At 36.1% G+C, this 23,744-nt stretch overlaps 1 protein-coding gene across 2 annotated transcripts in view; it reads left to right on the plus strand.

The window, feature by feature from the left end:
• The window catches only part of LOC120091675 (RRP12-like protein), a 63,854-nt gene extending 44,413 nt beyond the window's left edge, over positions 1 to 19,441 (plus strand). The window contains exons 11-18 of one of the 2 annotated variants that reach the window (XR_005485809.1): positions 971 to 1,105; positions 6,576 to 6,644; positions 7,250 to 7,360; positions 8,155 to 8,316; positions 8,396 to 8,524; positions 9,041 to 9,132; positions 17,859 to 17,960; positions 18,320 to 18,345. Coding sequence is in view for 1 of the 2 variants with exons in the window: in XM_039049781.1 (XP_038905709.1) it covers positions 971 to 1,105; positions 6,576 to 6,644; positions 7,250 to 7,360; positions 8,155 to 8,316; positions 8,396 to 8,524; positions 17,859 to 17,960; positions 18,320 to 18,393; positions 18,482 to 18,845 (1,146 nt within the window). In the remaining variant the exon portion in view is untranslated. Of the gene's footprint in view, positions 1 to 970; positions 1,106 to 6,575; positions 6,645 to 7,249; positions 7,361 to 8,154; positions 8,317 to 8,395; positions 8,525 to 9,040; positions 9,133 to 17,858; positions 17,961 to 18,319; positions 18,394 to 18,481 lie in introns of those variants that run through there. The other variant, XM_039049781.1, reaches the window with a different exon arrangement.
• Positions 19,442 to 23,744: the final 4,303 nt, after the last annotated feature.

Here is a 23,744-nt window from a genome sequence, read left to right on the forward strand (position 1 = left end):
ATATGCTGATCCAAGGGGGGCTTCGAAGGCTTAGATTAACCTTGCCTGCGGTGTGCCAATTAAACAGTTCTTGCCCATTTATGCTACTGATAACTTGGTGCCAAAGGGAGTTTACTTCATTAAAATATCTCCAACCCATTTAGCTAGTAATGCCAACTTTTTCGCTTTTAAACCTCCACCCAAACCTCCATCCTTTTGATTCTGAGGGACTATCTCCCATTTAATCAAATGATTAATTTTGCCTCCTTGATGTCCCTCCCAAAAGAAATTTCTCTTCAAACGTTCAATTGAGTTGACTGTTTTTGGCAGTGTATGAAAATTTAAGGTTGAACTGTTCAAAATAATGATTAGTAATGTCGATACTAAATTGTCTTTTGAATTTGACCAGTTAACAATTGCTCCACCTCATATTGATTTAAGAAATTTATTTTTCAGGGGTTTAGTGGAGAGTTCTGTAACCTGAATAATAGACGTGCTAAGTTGAGCAAGAAATGATTTTCTTTTAGTTTTGTTTTAAATTACCTCCTGCATTTTTCATTCTAGATTTTTCATATTTTCTTACTCGACTAACATTTTCTCTCATGCGAGATCTCAACTTGAGACTCTTGATAAGGTAGATGTTGCAGGATAATGCTATAAATGTATGCTTGTTCGTCCCTGGTATTGGCATATTGTAACATGGAGCCAACTGCCATTGGCAGTTAAGCATACCAACTCAATGACAATTTGAGATTAACAGACTACTGACAATGACAACCGTGTAACCTCTTACTAAACCATAAGATTACAAGTTACTCTGTTAGAAGCTGTTACTGTACACTTTGAGTGATGATAAAAATAAACATCCAGCTTTGCTTCATATATCCAGTGTCGGTTGTCATGAATACTAGTTGATTTGTCTCTCCATATTCTACTAATAAACTCTATGCTACAACTATATTTAAGTCTAATCGCTCATGAAATGATGCAGGAACATGCTTGGGTTGCTTCTTCTAGATTTCCTGACCTGGTAGATATGTTAATTGATCTGCAATCTCCTGCTGAAACTTCATCTCAAAGAAGTCGGTTTGCTTGCTTCCACATTCTTCTGGTTCATTCATTGAAGGTCCAAAATTTTGAATTTTTTTTTTTTTTTTTTTTTTGCATTTTTTTCCTTTTAAATTATGTTTTCTGTTTCTTAAGTTTGTTGACGTTTTCTTCGGTTTTTGGGTTCTTTGTTGTGGGTTAGCTTTGTTGTTGGTTTGTTTATTTGTTTTGTTCAAGGTTGTTAGTTGTAATTCATTTTTGACCTTTTTTTTTTCTTTTCCCCTCTTTTCTCCCTTCGGTGGTTGTTTCCTTTAACATTTTGCATCCTCTCGTCTATCAATAAAAAAATGTTTCTTGTTAATTAAAAAAAAGAAGATAACTCGAAATATCTAAGAGGATAAGGTTCCATATATACATAGAGAATTTGTACCTGGGTTCCAATAATTGTGAATAGGACAAACTTTGTAGCAATTACCTTCTCCAGAGGGCTTTTTTCCGTGATGATAGTGCCATATGCACTTTGCCAATAAGCTTTTGGTCTTCTCTTTAATTCCATAGATCTCTAAACCTCCCTTTTTCAGTGGGTATTTAACAGTTTAAGGATTGACTGTAGCCGATTTAACAAGATGACTACCTTTTTTTTTCCCCTTTGTTTCCTTTCCATAAGAAATTCTGTACAGTTTCTCAGTTGATGCAAACCACATTGGACGAAATGTGGAGATAAATGATAAATAGGTAGCTTTCCCGAATTAGCTTGAATAAGGTTGAGCCTACCTCTTTAAGAAATGTGTGATGATCCTCATGAAAGAAGTCACGTTTCCACCTTTTCCACAGTAGGATCCCAAAAAGTTGAATATCTAGGCTTACTATTTAAGGGTAGCTGATGGAAATGTGTTATGGTTCTCACTTAATAAAAGGATTTAAAGCTGATGGTTATGTTTATCCGGAACCTTATCAAAGTTCGTATTTCTTCTTGGTGCCTACTCTCTGAAGAGCGATTCTGTGATTATGATCTTACTCTGCTCATGTGTTAGCCAATTGGGAATCCTTTCTTGAGTTCTTCTTTGATCTTGTAATCCTTTGGATCTGCATGCATGTATCTTGACTAATGGAAAATTGCTCACTTTACAATATTTGGTAGTCCAATTTTTTTATGATATTTTATTTAATAATCTAAATAGCTGGGCACAGTTGATGTAAACCCTAGATTTTACATCTTTTCTACCATTAGCTGAAACCCATGTTGGCATTGCTCTGTATATTTGTTGGTCACTTAAAAAACTTGCGAAACATGTAAAACTAAATGATAAAATTATATTGCAATATCAGGAAAAAATTACAATATATCTCAACACATTCTAGAGGGCTGAGAATCCTCTTATAAATTCCCAGTTAGGAAATAACCACAAAATTCTTCACACCTTTCTCCAACCCCTTTCCTTCTAATGGTAGCAAAAAGACCTAATCAACTTACTACTATTTACTAATATGCCCCAACTAATAACCATACTAATATTCTACTAATACTCCTATTATTTCTATAATTATGGGCCTTATAATAATTCGCCCTTTGAAGACACCTTGTCCTTAAGGTGTGCTTACAAAATGCGATCACAAAATTGGGCAATGTTCCTTCTCACACTTTTAAAACATGGAACTCACTACCAGTTCTGTTGAAAGAATTTCTCTCTTTAGCCTTGGAACTCAATTGGACTTGAGTAATTTCACTTGCATGCAGCCCATCGGACAACCCAATACCCCATAGACTTTCATAATCTTCCTTCTCCTCACAAGGCACGTGACCATCAGTAACAACTTTTTGGACCACAACCCAGTTCAGCCTTTGGTCCCATTCACCATTTTCTTTAAAATTAACCATGAGCTTCCGGCCCCTCCAGCCCATATTCCAGCCCCTTGCCATTCTAACAAATGGGCCTCAATGTCATTACTAAATTCAAGCCCACTAAGCCTCTTTCTTCTGTCTTAATGGATCTTCACGTGGTTAATTTTCCATTTTTCCAGCACCTCCCCTCTAGTCCAAAACCCATATTCCCTTGAGAATTCCACTTCCTTACTTAAACTAGGTCGCCCATTTGAAAATAATTGGGCCTTTTTAAGCAAAGCCAGCCCGCTATTTCACTCGGACTTAATGGTGTAACTTTTTCCAGTACATGGCCCCACATCCTGGCATTTCATATGGTTTGCATATTTTGTTGTTCTCTTCCTCGAAAATAGCTGCTCCTTCCTTCCACCTTCTCCATTGACGGAAACCCTTTTTTCCTACCATCTTCAGTGTCTTCAGCCTCCTTGCCCATATTTGAAACCTCATGCCAACTGTCCAATCATTTGGTCGTCCTTCTCCGCCGCCCAATAACTCGATTTCCTCTTCTTCTATAGTTCGACAAAAGTTATTCGCTACTATGAGATAATAGAGCACCATGCTTACCTTGAGAAGAACTCGACTTAAGTGCACAAATGACTTTCCATCGCCACATATGGTCGCCAGTAAGTAGGTTATTTTCCGAATCTTTCTTCGCCGACCACTTTGCCTTTTTGCGAAATTTTTCCCTCCCATTCTCGCCCAACCCTACCTCTACTTCTTGATGAAACCTCCATCGTTGGCTATTGATTTCCTGGTTCAATTTTAGTCCAATTACTCCCGGATTAAGGTTATGATTCCATTCCTTTATCACCTAAATGGTTGACACGTGGATTGCACTAGGGTTAGACTTTTCATTTCCCTCCCATTTTTGCCAATGCCAATTTCGTTCTCCACTTTCCATCAATATATAATCATGGACCTCCAAATTTTCAAACTCACCTAGCCCATACATACAAATTCAGCCCATAACATTCGGGTCGGCATTCCCTTTCCATTTAAGCGTCTTTCCTATAAGCGATTGACACGTCAGCAGTCCCCATCTTTCATGCGATTGCTCCCTTTCCTCCCTTTGGCCTTCATCACGACTTCTCCCGCCATTAACAATCTGATTCCACTCATCGCCGGCCACCTTCCCCTTCATCGTTGGATCTGATCGCCGTTCTCTTTGCTTTTGGATCCAACGTTGTCTTGGCTACCGGTTGGCCTTCGAATCCGCCCACACCGTCTTCTTCCGATCTTCGTATGTAGCTCTGCCTCCCCTAGTGGTTTCTTCATCATCTTCAGCCACCCATGCCATTGCCTTCGATCGTCATCTTTATCTTTTTTTTTCTCCTCTCGTCCCTTGATTCTTGCGGCTTCTGAACCATTTTTTCCATTTTCTTTGCCATCTTAGCCACTGAACTATTAGTTTTTAAAAATTAATTAAATTAATTAATGTTAGATAAAACTGATTAATTAAACCTTTTAATTAATTTTATTAATTTAATATCTAATATTAAATTAATACAACACCAATTTCACTACATGAATTTAATTTTATATAACTAATATTTAAATCATAATTTAAACATTAATCAATTCTCCAATTTTGTTTAATTTTGATAAAATTAAACATTTCAATGGTATTTAATACAATTAATAGAAACTCTAATTGAATTTGAACATTTCAAATTCCAAACCTTAATTTCAAATCTCATCAGGATTACTAATCCAAATTACGAGCTAGTAGAGGGACCTTATGGACCTACAGATCATGAGCTCCAACAATTTGCAATTAATTGGTTAAACTCTTTAAACCGAATTAATCACTATTCGTTAACTACCAAGACATTCCACTATAGCTCGATAGTTGCACTTTCCTCACTATAGATATATTTCTGTCCATTTTAACCATAATCGATAAGTCAATCGTCGTTCGTATTTACAATTGGGTCAAAGATTACTGTTTTACCCCTGTAAATACATCTTGCTCCTTAAACTCCCATTGATCCTCCATTGAACAATTGATTTATAGTCCAACTTATAAACCATGAACCCTCCCTTTCATGAGAGGGCGGGGCCTCGTTGTTCAAGACAAGGCAACAACGTTTAAGAGAACAATCTATCTGCTAACCCTAAGTCGGGTAGGAGTGAATTCCATATTGCAAAAGTATGTTCCCAGCTATCTATCCGGTCTTATCCACAAAATGGAAGCCTTATTGAGCAGTGCTGTTGGACTACTCTCACCTATACAGATCAAAAGATAATCCTGAATAAACAGGAGTTTATAGTTAGCCCAGGATTAAAATCGAGTCACCCTTGGTCATTGTCTCCACATGAATGATTTTTGGATCACATCATTTGTATTAGTATACAAAATGGGCTGCATCCAATAGTGTCACCAGTATGAGGTACCCAATCTCATCCATATACTTATAGATCATTTTTGGCTACATACTAAAACTTGATCCTCTTTTTTGTTGCCACATAAAGTTAATATATTCATGTTATAGCCATGGATTTGTTTATTGGATTTTTATAAAAGAATGCAATATCAATAATAATTTATTGAATAAAATACTCAACAATATTTTTATTGATAAATATAAGGTGTTAACAACATTTACAAACTGCGAGTTTAGGACATTCCCAACATAAATTGCCGTCGATTTCTTCTTTATCTGACTGCCAATTTGCTTTCCCAACCATTTGATTATCGAAAATTTTTCCCTCGAATGATGCTTCATCCATTGATCAACTAGTTTTCTCGTCGGTGTTGAACGCTTCCACTTCCACCAATTGCTTCTTTCTGTCCATTTCACTCTTCGTCGTTCATAATGGCCACGGTTAACCAAGTTTCTCTTCTTCTCCGATTTCTCCCGCTTCAATTCAGCTTTTTTTGATCTCTTTTTCTCCTCTGCTCTAGAGCTCCTCATCTCCTTCTTTTCTCCTTCTCTCTCATCTACCTTCAGTGTCAATTTCCTCTCAACGAAGCTTGCTGGAACAACCACCCTCAGCGTTTCTTGTTTTTCTGGGCTTTTCTTTGTCGATTCTTCTTCCTTTGCTTTGATAGATGCTAGTCTTCTCTCTTCTCTTTCTCTCTCTTTGTTGAGAATCCTTGATCCTTTGTTGCAGTGCTCTCATTTCTCTTTTTATTTCTGAGAGTACTTCATTCCTCCGATTAAGATCCATTACTAAAATTGATGTTTCAGGCTGAACTTTGATACCAATTTGTTACGGTACTTACTACCAAGAGAACTCAAGAACACAAAGAAAAAACAAGAAAACTAAAAGATAGAATTATACTGCAATATCATGAAGAAATTACAATATACCACAACACATTTTAGAGGGTTGAGAATCCTCTCCCAAATTCCTAATTAGGAAATCACCACAAAATTCTTCACACCTTCTCCAACCTCTCTCCTATTTGTAGCAAAAGGGCCTAACCAACTTACTAATACTCCTATTATTTCTATAACTAGGGGACATACAAAATCGTCACCATGGGTTAGCATGGGTCATTTTCATATTTGAGCCATGGTGTCTGCTTTTGGAGGAAGAAGTAAAAAGCCTATGGAGGACTGTTTTATTTTTTGTGCATTTTTTCAACAATATATGAGAATGTCGGTTTCTTTTTCTCCGTAATTTGCTGTGACCTAACTCTTACTATTGGTACTTTATGTAGGTTAGCTCGGTAGAGGAGAGCAACAAGGCTTTTCTTATGCTCAACGAGATTATAGTCGCATTAAAAAGTGTAAGAGCTACTTTTGAAAATGCTTATATTTTCCTACTAAATTTGGAATGGGACTCTACGACACGTTTCACAGTTTTATATGGCACTGAAACTTGTGTGTGGGTCATCTCACATTAAACATTATTCAAATATTAGTTTAAGGTTTTTTTTAAAATAATAATAATAATAATAATTAAAAATCAGCCATCACCCACCTAATGGTGAATACAAAAGGACTCGATTTGAAAGAAATCATGGAGTATTCCGAGTTTCTTATCTTTTTTATCATGAGAGATTGGATTCAACTCATTTTAAAGCTTCTAGTTGGTGTTCTCTTTCAAAGCTATTTGGCGGTTTCAATGCAAGATATTTGTTGAAGCTAGGATTTTTTTTTTTTTTATTTCTCCTGTTTAGTGTCTTGTTCAGCTTTGTTATTGTTACTTTTTGTTTGTTGTTGTTATACTAAATTGTAGCATTGTCATTAACTCATTTTGTAATCTAATATTTCATAGGATGAATTTTTTGGCTCAGATGTGCACTTGTTGTATTCTCTTATGTGCTCATGTAATATCTTGAGAGATATTTGGCCTGTTAATGTGTCGGATGTCATTTATGTTGTGACGTAGGCAGAGGAAGGCAGCAGGAAAGCAGCTTATGACATTCTTCATTGTATCAGTTGCAGCCTAAAAGATTTGTCTCATACAAACTCTGATGCACATAAAAAATTTGTGGCCATGGTAAGTGCATATAATCTTTCCTTAGAATTTTAATTAATTAATTTATTTATGGAATCCATTTATATATCAGTGCCAGATATGTGTTTTTTGGGATGGGATGAGGAGAAAATTAAAGACCATCTTTAGGATGTTATTTTATATTAGTCCTAGTATCTAAAGTCTTTTTTTTTTTTTTTTTTTTTTTTTTTTTTTTTTTTTTGGTAATTCAGTTTCTATTTCGAGGACCAATTGAAAATCCTTTTTTGTCACCTCATGGTCTTTTGTTGCGTATTATATATTCTCATTAAATTAATAGTCTTGTTTCTTTGAAAAAAAAAAAAATTTTAGTAGCAAAAGTCTTGTTTCTACCGGTTCTCCAAAATCCTACAAGTTTTATGGCAACTAAATGTTTTAGGGTATGAAGGCCATTAAAGATTCCTAAGTTACCTTGTTACTAATTGGAATATGATTGGGCCCTTTTGTATATCCTTTGATTTATTTTATTCATCAATGAATTCATTTCTTATTAAAAAAAAAAAAAAAATTCTAGTTTAGTTGAATATTTTTTGAATTTGAATAGTGTCGATTATGTTCATTCATATTAAAAAAGAAAAATAAGTATTGAAAATCAATGCAACTTTTTAAAAATTATTTTTAGGGAGCAATTTAATGCCAGGATCTTCTAACGGAATCTTAATGGTTTAAAACTCCGGTTTAATTATTATGACAAGTTCTTTTATGGTTGACTCTCACTGTAAGTCTGTTTCATTCCAATGCTTTCCTTGCTCATGAGCTAGCGACTTTACAATATTCAGATATTGGGCTATCTGTCTGGTGCATCTCCTCACGTAAAGAGTGGAGCAATCTCTGCACTCTCAGTGCTGGTCTATGAAGACGCAGATATATGTCTTTCAATCCCTGATCTTGTGCCTTCCCTCTTATCTTTGCTACGAGGAAAGGCTATAGAAGTTATAAAAGTATGCATCTTAACTTTGGATTCTAATTTTTATTCATTTTAATCTCGGAGATAACAAGTTGACCTTATTCATTTAATAGGCAGTGCTAGGGTTTGTGAAAGTTTTAGTTTCTTCCTTGCAAGCTAAGCTTCTTCAGAGCATCATTTCTGATATTCTTACAGCGACTCTACCTTGGTCGTCTGTCTCAAGGCATCATTTTAGATCGAAGGTAACCTTCAAATATTGCAATAGAAACTTTCGGAATAAGTATTTGTATGAATAACAGTGACATCCCAAATTTCAGGTAATTCTAAATTATTTATCTCGTATTATTTAGAATTATATTCTGGATTTTTGGAGTTGAAAATTTAATTGAAAAGTAAATTTATTCAAATTATTTGATAAAAGATTTGGACCATTGGATAAAAATTTGGAAGTTTGGTTTAAGATCCATGAAAGATTGGAATTTTAGGGGAAAGGTATTATGTTTTAGCTAATATTTAGATTAGTTGTTAATATGGATTAAGTAGTGATTAATTAGTATTTTAGAATTAATTAGTTAATTGTCTTATTTTTATGTAAGACTATATATAGCCACTTTTGGGCTGTAATTAGAAGCTTTTGATCATCATTTCAATAAAACTTTAGTTCTTTAGAGAGCATTCTCTCATTTTAAGGATGAATTTCCCTTGTTTGGCCATGGATTTAGCCTAAATATCTTTTCCGTTGCATCGATTGGTATCAGAGCTTCAGATGACATTCCTGAGCAAAAGCAAAATCATAGATGGCGATCTTCCAAGCACATCAACGGTGGACTGCCGGATTTGCTTCTCCAAGGTATGTTCAATACACTTCACCACCATCACCACTTCCATATTCATCATTCCACCACAGCCATAGCCATGTTCATTACTGTTCTACCACAACCAAACAACCTAAACCACTTCCACATTCTTCATCCTGCCACTACCACCGTATTCATCAATATCACCCTTCATCCAACCCATCCAACCACCCTAAACAAAAAACAAAATATGGCCACTATCACACCTATTCATCATATTTTGTAGCTTAAAAAAGAGCCAAACAAGTAGATGTTTTCTGCGAAAATTTTGCAAAATATAAGGCTAGAGACAAAAGATTATGAAGCTGAAGATGAAGCAGAAGACAATTACGATGAAGATAGCGACATTGATGTAATTGAAGAAAAAGAATTTACAGAGATAGAATCACATACTGGTTGGCGTCCATGGATGATTAAAGAGGAAATCAGAAAAGTAGAAAAGGCAGAAAAAGAAGAAGAAATCGAAGGTGGAGAATGTGTGAATCTTTTGACTGGGGGATCAGAACCTCCTGTCATCGAGCAAAAACCCAACACAACCATCGATTTCTCTAGAGGAGCTCGGAGTTTAATGTTGCCGGTTTTTTATGTAGTCAACACTGGAGCTTCGTCATCGGAGGGAGAAGTTACCATCATGGTCACAGTGTTGTCGAAGGAGCTCATCCTTTCGGAAGGTGAAGCGTCTTCGGATGAGGTCGAACGGAAGAACAAATCATCGCTAGCTACCGAAGCTGTGTTGGAGGTGGAGGAATTCGCTGCAAAAGCTTCATCGGAGGAGGAATGATCAAAGAAGATGGAAGAAAGGAAAATTTGTTGGCGGCCACAGTTTTTCTCGATGAAGAAGGAAACAAGATAAAGACTTGGGCAGACTTGGTATTTTACACCAAAGCCCTGAACCTAAGTGACATGTTGAGAACACCATCCTTGGGCCCTTTGATGGGCCTCTCTTCACCTTTAGACTTTATGGACTCAAATCAAAATGCTCAATTTAAATTCAAAAGACATTTCAATTTGAAAAGATTGTTTTTATAGAGCATGATGTTAATTCAAATTTGGATTTTGATTCCAATTTGAATTTGGGAAATTTTGCGCCAAGATTTTTCAATCGGGGTCTACCACACTCAAAAAGCAGAAAGAAATAAACTTCTCTTTATCACCTCGAACTCGAGGACGAGTTTTTTTTTAAGTCGGGGTGAATGAGATTAGTATGTTTTAGTTAATATTCAGATTAGTTGTTAATATGGATTAAGTAGTGGTTTGAGATTGTGGTCTTTGGATACATCAGGAAGGTGCACGGTTAAATCCTTGTCAAAATATGTGATTGCTTCTTCTTCGATTGATAAGGTGTGTTGCAAAGCTCTTTGGAAATCAAAGAGTCCCAAAAGAATTAATATTTTGGCATGGATTCTTCTTTATGTTCCCTTAATTGCTCATCCACTTTGCAACTATCCTCTTTGCTTAGCTTGTGGAGAAGATATGCAACATTTGTTTCTTTATTGTTCCTAATCAAGAAATTGTTAGTGGAAATCATTTTCTTGCTTTGGTGTGCAATGGGTTTTTGGGAATACAGCTAGAGACAACTTTCTCCATTTGTTGGTCGGTCATTCTCTTGTCTTTAGAGCTCAGATACTATGGTCAAATGCAATTAAAGCTTTGATTTATGAGTTTTTGTTTGAACGTAACAAGAGAGTTTTCATAGCTGAGAATATTTGCTTTTGAAGATTATTCCATCTAGGAGGGTTAGCCCGCCTCTTAGCTTCTTCTTGGAGTTCACAATCCAAGCTTTTGAAGATTATTCCATCTAGGATATTTGTCTTAATTGGAATGCGTTTTTATTTTCTATGTAATCAAGCAAATATTCCATCTAGGATATTTGTCTTAATCAAGCAATTTAGTATTTTTGTAATCTCTGAATCCATGTACTCGTATAGGAAATGATGAGGGTGTTATGGGGGTGTTAACATAGCTGAGATGTCTAGGTGCACTTATTAATCCTCTGCTTTTAATTGTCTTGGTTTAGTATTTTGTCTCATCGTATTTGAGCTATTGCTCTTTTCATTATATCAATGAATAGTTCTGTTTCCATTAAAAAAAAATAGATTAAGTAGTGATTAATTTGTATTTTAGAATTAATTAGTTAATTGTCTTTTTTTTTTTTTTTTTTGGTAAGGTTATATATAGCCACTTTAAAGTTGTAATTAGAAGCTTTTGATCATTATTTCAATAGAACTTTAGTTCTTTAGAGAGCATTCTCTCATCTTAGGGATGGATTTCCCTTGCTTGACCATGGATTTGGCCTAATACCCCGACCCGTTGGATCATATATGAATATATATTGAAAGTAGAAGAAGGAGAAGACACAATATTTACATGGAAAACCCTAGAATAGGGAGAAAAATCACGATAGAAGAGTTCTTTTTTATTATTATTTTTCTTATGTCATACAAGAGAGGGCGTAGTTATAAATAGACTTGTAAGAAACCCTAATACAGAATATGGTAAAGTAAAAATACCAAAATGCCCTCAGGGCTAATACATAATAGCCCTTTATTTTCAACATTGCCCCTCAAGTTTGCCCGAATAATCCTTTGGTGAGAATATTAGCAACTAGACTAGAGAGAATGTACAAGATACAGATACTGCCACTGTCCAACCTTTTTTTGATGAAGTGTCTATTGATTTCCATATGTTTTGTCCTATCATGTTGAACCGGATTATTGGCTATGCTTATTGCTGCCTTGTTATCACAATAAAGCTTCATAGGAAGATCACTATCTTGATGGAGATCAGACAGAACTTTCTTCAACCAGATTTCTTCATATATTTCCAAACTTGTAGCTCTGTATTTCGCTTCTGCACTGTTCGTAGCAACCACACTTGCTTCTTACTTCTCCAAATAACAAGATTACCCCACACAAAGGTACAGTACCCAGACGTCGATCTTCTGTCTATAACAGATCTTGTCCAATCAGAATTGGTGTACGCCTCAATACATTGTCCGTTGGTTTTCTTAAACATCAGACCCTTACTTAGAGTAGTTTTCAAATATCTCAGGATTCAATTTACAGCCTTCATACCTTCTTCGTAAGGTGCCTGCATAAACTGACGAACCACATTGACGGTGTAGGATATATCTAGTCTAGTATGGGATAAGTACATCAAATTTCCCACTAGATGTTGATATCTTTCTTCATTGAGAAGTACTTGTTAACAATCTCCCAGCATAGCGTTGAGTTCTACAGAAGTATCAACAGGTTTACATCTAGTCATACCTGTATCTTTCAATAAATCAAGTGTATATTTTCGTTGAGAAACATAGATCTCCTCTCTTGATCTTGCCACTTCCATTCCTAGAAAATACCTTAATCTCCTAAGGTCTTTAATCTCAAACTCCTCAGTCATTTTTTTCTTCAACTTGATAATCTCAACAGTAGCATCCCCTGACAGAACAATATCGTCTACGTACACAATAAGAACAATAATCTTCCCTAATACTGGCCTTTTTGTGAACAAGGTGTGATCAGAATGCCCTTAAGTATATTCTTGGGACTCAACAAAGGTAATGAACCTGTCAAACCAAGCTCTCAGAGACTGTTTCAAAGCAAGGTAACTTCCTGAGTTTACACACCTGGTGGTCAAATTGAGTTTCAAAACCAGGAGGATGACTCATATACATCTCTTCCTCTAATTCTCCATTTAGAAACACATTATTTACATCGAGTTGATGGAGAGGCCAATCTTTGTTAACGGCCACTGAAAGGAGAACTTGAACCGTGTTTAGCTTCGCTACAGGAGAAAAAGTCTCTGAGTAGTCTATTCCAAAAGTCTAGGTAAACCCTTTAGCAACCAATCTGGCCTTGTACCTGTTAAGAGTTCCATCAAACTTATATTTTATGGTGAACACCCACTTGTACCCAACTATCTTGTACCCTTTAGGAAGAGCAACACGATCCCGTGTATTGTTCTTCTCAAGAGCTCTCATCTCTTCCATGATTGCAGCCTTTCATTCAGGAACCTCCATTGCCACATGTATATTGTTTGGTATTGTTACTGGATCCAGACTTGTAGTGAGAGCCACATGTATACTGTTTCCATACTGCAGCCTTCCATTCAGGAACCTCCATTTCCATATGTATACTGGTTGGTATTGTTACAGTATCCAGACTTGTAGTGAGAGCCTTGAACTCAGAAGATAAATTACTCTAAGATAGAAAGCTATGGATGAGATACTTAGTACACAACCTAGTACCCTTCCTCAACGCATTGGGTAGATCAAGAGAGGCATCATATCTCTCTTTTTGTCAGATCCCTCATCAGTAAGAAGATACTCAGTTCCCTGTGGCGGAGTTTCATCCTCGGTGCTTCTTCCAAAGACTCACCCCTACCTGCAACTTTGTCAGTTTTTGGAGTTATCACATCAATTTTGTCACTTCCAATCACATCCACATCACACACATCACCCTCGATACAAGCATCAGTATCACTAGAAGTTTTGTTATTCTCACTCACATCACGTATATCACCCTCACCATAAACATCAATATCAGGAACATGAATCCCTTGATCTGGTGCTGGTTTCAATTCATGGACCGTAGCTGGAGATGCAACAGGTGGCACGGTTTCCTTTCTGAGATTCTTCCTGCAGTACGTTATCCAAGGAACCTGTTTAGTAGGTAGAACAATATCGTTTGTACCCAAGATAGGTTCAGGAAGCAAGTCCGGAGGAATCGAAGATGCGAACCAATTAGTCTCTTCATTAGTATTCTCCCCCTGAAGAAGATTGATGAGAAAGAAAGGTTTATCCTAAAAAAATGTGACATCCATAGAGACAGAATACTTTCGTGAAGATGGATGGTAACATATATACCCTCGTTGGTGAAGTGGATGCTCGACAAAGACACATTTCTGAGCACAAGGGATAAATTTAGTGCGATTTAGACCATGAGTATGGACATAGGCAATGCACCCAAACACACAAAGAGGAACATCGGGAATAAGACGTGTGGTTGGGTATGACTCTTTGAAGCACTCGAGGAGTTTAAAATTGGAGAACACGGGAAGGCATTCGATTGATAAGATGTATTGCAGTCAGAACAACGTCCCCCAACAAGTACGAAGGAAAGGAAGTAGATAACATGAGGGACCGTGCAACCTCAACTAGGTGACGATTTTTCCGTTCAGCCACCCCATTTTGTTGAGGAGTATACGCACGACCGTTGAGGTTTTAGCATTAAACTGAGTTTCTATAGTCATTGCCAAGGATGCCGATTTTAGCATTAAACTGAGTTAAAAAACGGGGTGAATTTAGGATGCCGATTTTAGGATGTCACTGCAGTGACTATTGATAAATTCTTTAGAAGCCAAAAATTTATGGAATGTGTTAAAAAAACTCACGACCGTTGTCACTGCCAAGGATGCTGATTTTAGCATTAAACTGAGTTTCTATAGTCATATAAAACTATTGGAATATCATTGATACTTCTAATTTATCAGTGAGGAGGAATACCTAAGTAAGACGAGTGTGATTATTGATAAGACGAACCACCGCTTCCCAGAAGTAGTGGTGTTTGAGGGACCCCAAACATCACTATGGATAAGAGAAAAAGGCTGAGATGGTTTGTAAGAATGGGATCGAAAAGAGACCCGATGTTGTTTAGCACGAATACACACATCACACGACAATGAAGAGAAATCAACATTATGGAATAAATGAGGAAATAAATATTTCATATATTGAAAACTTGGGTGACCAAGATGAAAATGCCATAACATATAATCCTTTTCAGAAGTTGAAAAACAAGAAGATAATAAACTAGTCCTATAACAGTCCCTAAAGGAAGCATCTGCATTAAGGAAATAAGGCCCCCTATCATGTTGGACAGTGTCGATCGTCATCCCTGAGCTCAGGTCCTGAAAGGAAACAGTATTAGGTGAGAATACAACTCGACAATCCAAATCTCCAGTAATCTTACTAATAGAAAGTAAGTTGTATGATATTTTCGGGACATGTAAAACATCCTGTAAGGTCAAACCCTCAACAGGAGAGAGATGACCCTTTCCTGCAACAGGAGCAAAGGATCCATCTACAATCCGAATTCTCTCATTACCAGCACTCGGATGATATGAAAGGAATTGATCAGACGAGCCAATCAAATGATCTGTAGCTCCTAAATCAAGAATCCACGGTCTTTACCATTATTGCTAAGAAAGCTGAAGGACTGAAACGTACCTGACTGAGCAACAACACTGACTTCGACAGTACCAGGGTCATTCTGGTTATTCACCAGAGGTTGAGACTGAGAAGCACCATTTTTTGAATCACTCACAAGTGCTCGGCCATAATTTGGCTTGTCGTTTGAATGACAACGTCTACTATTTGGATGACGACCATGTAACTTCCAGCACTGATTCTTAGTATGCCAAGGCTTCTTGCAATGTTCACATACGGGAGGAGGTCTATTATTCTGCTTGTCACCATAGATGACTTTGCACTAAATGCAACAAAATCTATGGAAGAAACAATGAGATTGTTCATGGCTCGATCTATCCTCCTCTAAACGAATCTCAAAGCAGACTTTCATGAGGGAGGGTATCGGTCTCTATCTCAGTATTCTACTGCACACAGTATCAAACCTGGAATTCAATCCAGCCAGGAAATCATAAATACGATCAATTTCCTCAATTTTTTAATACTGAACTCCACCACACTGACAGTCCCAGACAATTTCCTGACACCAATCCATTGTTTGCCAAAGTATAGACAATTTGTTGAAATAGGACGTCACATCCATCGTTCCTTGTTTGCAATCATGGACCTGTTTATGCGAAGTGTATAATCATGATGTGTTCTGCCTCTTGGAATATAACTTTTGTACCGCATCCCAAATATCCCGAGCAGTTGCAGCATAAGGTAAAGGTTTTCCTATGTGTGGTTCCATACTGTTAGCTAACAACGAACGAAGTAAAAAGTCTTCTCCCTTCCAAATGCGCTCTTAAGGATCACCGGGTCTTGGTCTCAGTATCTCACCAGTTAAATACCCAAACTTGTGATGCCCCTCAAGGGCCATCTTGATAGACTGAGACCACGAGTAGTTCTGACCATTCAGCTTTTCCCCTGCAATAACTCCTACAAAATTTTCCATTGAACCAGACAAAAAACTTGTAGGTAAAGCAGGGAAAGTAGTCACCAGATTCTCTGAATACACCGGTAGACTGGAAGCAAGATCTGAGTTAACAGGGTGTGATTGGATGTTTGTGGTTGTCCCAAGAATTGCCTAAGAGCTGCAATCTGTTGTTGAAGATTAGCAAACTGTTGTTGGACCTCCATTGGTGATAGATTCATTTGACCCATAGCACCATGACTCCCCAGAAGTGATTGCCCATGGCTGGTCGTGGCTGATAGAATGGGTTGCTGTCCACGGTGAAGAGATGAAGACTCCCCACCTTAGTTTCAAAAACATGCCTCTGGTTGTCACTACCCGTGCAACCGAATGATGCTCGAGTTACCTACATGAGGAGCACCTGTGATTGGGTGGCCAACAAAAAGAAGACCGGCGCAGTCGTTCGGGTGGCTCAGCTGGTTCGGAATCGCCGGACTGTTCACGGAAGGGGCAGTGCCGTTGCTTGGGTGGCTTGGCTGGCTCAGAAACGTTGGGGCGCTCACAACAGGGGCATTCAGGCCAGTCAACGGCCATGCCTCGGTCGAAGAAAGATGCAGCCTAAGGATCGGGAGGGTCGTCTAATTTTCATCGGTTGAACTTGTCAGCAGCGGGTCGTCAGCTTGAGGAGGATCAAGACATTCGAAGATACCGATCCACGACCTCTTGCACAACGGCGGTGTGGATCCTATCGGCAGTGGCGGCGCCACTTGTTTCAGCAGAGATGGTGTTGTCGACTGTTGTTGTTGGTGAAGATTGAGAGACCAAGGTTGGTTTTCGTCAACGGCGACTAGGGTTTCTTCACCATGCTCTGATACCATATTGAAAGTAGAAAAAGGAGAAGACATAATATTTACGTAGAAAACCCTAGAAAAGGGAGAAAAAAAAAACCACGATAGAAGAGTTCTTTTTTATTATTATTTTTCTTATGTCAAATACGAGAGAGAACATAGGTATAAATAGACTTGTAGGGAACCCTAATACAAAATATAGTAAAGTAAAAAGACCAAAATGCCCTTAGGGCTAATATATAACAGCCCTTTATTTTCAACAATATATACTAACTTTATTAAGTTATTTTAGTTAAAAATATTAACTCTATGAATATATTTTAGATTTGGAAGTCTAGCGTTTGGTTTAAGATCCTAGTTTTTTTAACTTAAGTTTATGTATATATAAACTCAAACCCTAAAATAACTTCATAAAATTAATATATATATTCATATTTATATACCTTTCCTCCTAAAATTCCAAATCTTTCATGGATCTTAAACCAAACTTCCAAACTTTTATCGAATAATCCAAATCTTTTCACTTAATTTGAATAAATTTACTTATCTTACTAATTAAATTTTCAACTTCAAAAATTCAGAATATAATTCCAAATAACTCAAGATAAATAATTTAGAATTACCTGAAATTTGGGATGTCACAATAACTATACAGTATACAATTCTATCAGTTTCCTTTCTTTGTTGTTCTATCTTTTTCCCCTCTCTAGACGCTCATAATTCTTGTTAATTATCCTCACAATATCTTCATATACATGTTCATTTTGCATAAAGGTCACAGTGATTTTGGAGATTCTCATACGAAAATGTGGTTATGCTGCAATCGAGGGTGTTAGTCCTGAAAAGTACAAGGCTTTCATCAAACCTCTTGGGGAGGTGAATTTCTCGAGTCTTATGTAGTTTTACTGCCTAAACTTTTGATAACTGCAGTTTTAATCTGACTAAAAGTTTTGTTTATTGGATTCATAGGCATCGTTGGATAATCTCTTGTTGTTGGCCACCTATTTAGTATCTTAACATTTGTAACTGAAACTGTAACATGTTCCAATCAATTCATACTCGAAAATAGTTCACTGTTGGGCATAAATAGATATTGTAGGATACGAACATGATCTCAAGTATTTGCCTGCTAAATGTATTTTTTCGAAGGGAGAAGTAAAACAGAAAATACTTGTAAGTGCGAACTTCTGAATTACCCCTAAACTTGTTTTATCCATATGCTCGTCTAATTGCAGAAACGCCATAACAAGACCAATTCCAAGGATGCTGGTGATGCTAATGCAGATGTTGCAGATTCATCTACTAATGGGTCTATATCATTTGTTTCAAGCAAACTTGTTTTCGATTTGTTGTATATACACGTACTTATTATGTCTATTCTTACTTTTCATTTTCAGGGCAACGGATAAGCAACAGGACGGGCTGGATTCTCGTTCCAAGAAAAGTGAATCGGGTCATCACAGGAAAAGGAAGTGGGAAAAACCTTCTGGTTTGATCGGGAGCAAAACTGATGATACTTTCACTGAGGATGGTGGTAGATCTAAGATGAGAAAAAGAGTTGCAACCTCCAATAATAAGAGGAATTTGATGGTGGATGGTTTAGGAGACGGTCGCAGAACAAAATTTTCAAGGCGTGGTGCTCCTAGAAAAGATGGAAAGAGAGGGATTGAACATGGAAACAAGCATCAGAAAGAAAGATTTGGAGTTCGTAGGCCTTTTAAAGCTTCAAAATCTAATCACAAGAACTCCTCTAGTAGATGATGGGGATCTTATTAGTCGGATATCTTTGAAGGGAAAAACTGTTATTGCAAGCTAGAAGATCCACATCGCACGAGCCCCTGCATTGCTTGTTAAAGTCACCTGGATGTTCCTCTGTTTTCAGGAAGATGTAACTGGGAATGCAACGAAAACGAATTCAATACGAGCAAAGCAGGTCCTTTTTTTAGGATCCTTTACAAGAAGGAACTTCAATGCCAACCTCTAAATGTCTCCATGGTGGTGGTGGCGGTGGTGGTGAATTAATCAGCTTTACACTGACGATTCTCCAAGGCTACTCTTTTCTTTTTAAATTATTGCATCACAAGTGATAGGTGAGAATCCAAACCTTCACTTCAAAATAGAAAAGTATACATGTCTTATGTTTAATCATGTTCAAGAAGCGTGAGGTTAGTTTACTTATATTGTAAGACATTTAAGATGTTCTCTATAGTACTGATTTGTTATACAAAGCAGCAGCTTTGGAGATTTCAGTTCAAACAAAATATTAAAACGGCTCAAGAGATTGGTTCGACCTTCAAATTTAAATCCATGGAACAGGCTATTTTGATGAAAGAAAAATAAAAGTAAAATATTGCATATATACCTATTCGAAGAACAAAATATTTATCTATATGATGTTCAAAAATTAATTCAATATTGTTTATTTTTTTCCTTTACAAAATTGTCCTGAGCATAATAAATGAATAACTACGGTTAACTTGTCAAGTACCATGATTTTAATCGGTGATTGTTATAGTTGACTCAGTTTGTATTAACTTGTCAAGTACCATGATTTTAATCGGTGATTGTTATAGTTGACTCAGTTTGCATTACAAGTCACTGATCATCGTGTTATTTCTTTAATAAATATTATGTTGAATAATATTATTGAAACCCAAAAGAAAAAATTTTAGCAAGTCAATCAATTGGCAAAATCTTAGTATGACTATTCTGATGGTAATATTAACGAATTGAACACTTCTAAATATTATTGTTTGCATGTTTTTGATGACTAATGGAACTTGTCATGAACTTTATATTTTGGTTAGATTATAAGGTTAGTCACTTTCATGTGTATCTAATAGATATCTAAACTTTTACTTTTATGTCCAATATTTCCTTCAAATTTCAATTTTATTTCTGATAGGTTTCTACAAAATTAAAAAAAGTAAAAAAATTTATTAGAGGATGTCTATGAAATAATTTGTAATTTTAGAAGTTTAAGAATTAAATATACACAAACCTCAAAGTTTAAAGACTAAATTTATAGTTACCTAAATATTATTTGCATTGTATGTGTTTTGTTGATCATGAGTGGAACTCTTTCACTACTTTTTATTTTGGTTAAATTATAAGGTTAGTCTTTAACTTTGAAATTTATATCTATTTAGTGTCTAAACTTTCAAATATATTCAATAGGAACTTAAATTCTTACTTTTATGTCTAATAAGTCATTAAAATTTCAATTATATTTATAATAGATCCCTACAAAATTTAAAAATAAAATTTAAAATTTTATTGAAAATAATTTGTTATTCTAGAAGTCCTAAAACTAAATAGATTCGAAAACCTCAAATTTCAGAGACTTAATTCTATAATTCAAAACCTCTTGTTTCTAATTGCCCTTTTTTTTCCTCTTTTGGGTTTAGTCTACTGGAACAAAATTCAAGGTGCATGGAATCATGGACTGATAATCAATTTAAATTTATGTTTATACGGTGAAATTCAACTTTAAATCCAAAAATAATGTTATTCTAATAGGTATTGACAAATAAGATTGAGAGGAAAATAATGATAAAAATAGGGTTGAGGAATTGTAGACCTCTACACGATCTTGGATATCTTCCATAATCGTGTACCGATCCACGATTCCCCAATCCTATTTTTGTCAAAAAAAAATTTCTTATTTTTTTCATTACTTATTAAAATAACATTAAAAAAACAATATTTGTACAATGGTCTAATTTGTTGGGCAATGTGTACTATGGAAGTATATATGAACTATTATTGAAACTGTGAATGAAAATAATAATTCGAGAAACTGGATTCGAAAAGTTCCTTCTTTGACACCGATTAAGCTAGTAAGTTAAAGCGGGTAAATACTTAAAAACTGTAAACCAATAAATACCACCCTCTTTAGTTTAACTTCTCTTTAGTTTAACTAGTGTTACCATTTAATTTGTGGAGTTATATAAATATCACATCTTGAAGTGAATGTAACTCAATTGAGATGTGTTAGCAATCAAGAAGTCTTTGAATAACTCTAAAGACTCATTGAAAAAATAATTAATTAATTAAAAAAATCATATCAAGCAGAAAGATTGGATGTCCCCAAAACCATAGATTTCACAAGTGAAAAATGAGCTTATTTGGAGAGAGAGCCCTTGCATTTAGACATTATTTTTTATTTAGGGTGTGTTTGGTATGTGATAAAAGTAGAGAGTTGAGTTGATAATTATTATATGGAGAGTTAAATTATTTGGGGAGTTAAATTGTCCGTGTTTGTTGTGCAGAGTTGAGTTGAGTTGGTAATTATTGTCTGTATTTATTGTGCAGAGTTGAGTTGAGTTGGTAATTATTGTCTGTGTTTGTTGTGCAGAGTTGAGTTGGAGAATCTGATGTAATTTTTTTGTGAATGAGATTAGTTCTATTTTTTCCTGTTTATTTTTTATTTCATTCTTTTATTTTTTTAGTTTTATGTTTTGCTATTGTTGATTAATTTTCAAATATACACGTATTTTCTCAAATCATTTATGATATAAACTGGACGATCTCAATTTTTTTTCTCAATTTGTAGAACATAATAGATTATTTTTCATATATTCTTTTCAAAAACTGTAATAATTCTAATTCTCTTCAATCAGTAAAACATACCAACAAAATATATTTCATATTGCTGCTCAATTAATTGGTATATTGTATATTGTATATTGTATGTATATATATTTCATATTGAACATTTGTATGTATATATATATCCAAAAAAAATTCACAAAATATATATTCTTTTCGATACTTATAATATTAGTTATATTTACAAACACAAAAATTACATATTTTCAAGTATGCAAAAGTTATCATTCTTTTTGACATGACAGTCCATTGTCCATTTGCTGTTATCCAAAAGAACTATAAACAAAATATAAGGGTGTGGTCAGTCTACATGTTTCTTCCTAGTAGACGGAGGCAGTACCTCTTTCGTGCGTGTTCTGGTACTGCAAGGAAGCAATCTGTCTTCTGAATGTCTGTGACAACGAGGTCAATAAGGATGACCTGATCATTCTCATCCAGGCCATCAATGCTGTATATGGCATTTACTACTTCCTTCCGACGCCCGAACTCCAACTCATACTTCTCCTTTTGTCACGATGCAAGTCTACCCATGTGTGTGCTCTACATTTCAACAGTCGATCTCATGATGTCGATCATTTCAGCTTGGAATGATGACCTCTTCCTCTTATTGCCTCGAGATGACTCGGTAGGTACACTCGCTCTACCTGTAGATTGCTCTGCTAGCTCTTCATCTATTTCATCTTGATTTAATGGTGATTCTGTCTGGCGAACCTCAGGGGTGTGATAGTCCTGTGATCCAAGTCGAATCTCATCTTCAAACTCTCTGAATGCATTCGTCGCCATCACGTATGGGTCCTCACTTGATTGCCCTATTGCTCTGTCTTTCTCAAATACGGTGGAGAGGTCATCGTAATGTGGGAATGTCTTGTTCCACATCCCCTTCGCATTGGGATGACTCTGCATTGATACACATACACATTATTAATATTTATATTATAACACGTATCCGTACATTTTTTTTCTAGAATCTTACCCGAACCTAAAGATCGAAAATCTCCCTCTCGACCTGGACACATTTGAACTCCTCGTTCCAACCGAACCCCGACTGACTTAACATCTCTGATACTGCGTTGTATTGTTTCTTCAGACTCCTCACCTTGCACTCAATGGTGTTCTGATTCAGTGCGCACCCAGGCACTTTCTCATGCAGAATTCGCTATAAGTGTTGTAGGTATCCTGGTCGAAACGTCCCATTATCGGACCTCCAACCGGTCTCCACCAAATACAATAAAGCTTCCACCAACTTAGCGTCCTCCACCTTCGACCATACGTGTTTAGACCTTTTACCATTACCTGCCATTATGCTGCATGCATACGTTTGTTGAATTAAAAGATGCTATAAATTAAACACATGCACAAACAAAGGATAAACTGCTGAAATTATATGTTCCAATTTAACTTGTTCACACAGAGTCTTGGCACAAAACATTTTCACGACATACATGGAATGTTCCATAATTAAATTTTATTCAATAGTAAAAGAAAAGTAAGCAATGAACATTGAATAATCAGACTCTTTGCCATTGAGTAAACATTTCGACTGCTAAGTCATCCCTAAACTTGGTCCATTCCTCTGATGATTCAACATCAATATGATCCCCATCAAAACCAACTGATGCAGAATTCTCCTCATCGGCACGTCAAGCATTGCACCGATTCCCATCTCCTTTGTGATCAAGTTGTGAATAAGGCAACATGCAGTCATTGTTCGACATTGGACTTGTATTGGGTAGAATGATTTTCCCCTAAGAATAGCCCACCGCTCCTTTAGCAACCCAAATGCTCGCTCGATAACGTTCCTTGCTGAAGAATGTTTCATGTTGAAAAATTCTATTGCAGTTGTCGGTGCGTTTCCTACTCCACGCCAATGATGGTATCGTTCCCTTCTGTACGGTGCCAAGAATCCTTCAGCATTGGGGTATCCAGCATTACATAGGTAATAGTATCCTGTACACGTTTCGAAATGTCATGCACATGTGTTGTGGCAGGTACACGTGTTTAAATAACGTATACGGTTATTATAATACCCTTTGGAACCCTCAATCCATA

This window comes from Benincasa hispida, chromosome 11, assembly GCF_009727055.1.
Source record: "Benincasa hispida cultivar B227 chromosome 11, ASM972705v1, whole genome shotgun sequence".
Taxonomy (NCBI): domain Eukaryota; kingdom Viridiplantae; phylum Streptophyta; class Magnoliopsida; order Cucurbitales; family Cucurbitaceae; genus Benincasa; species Benincasa hispida.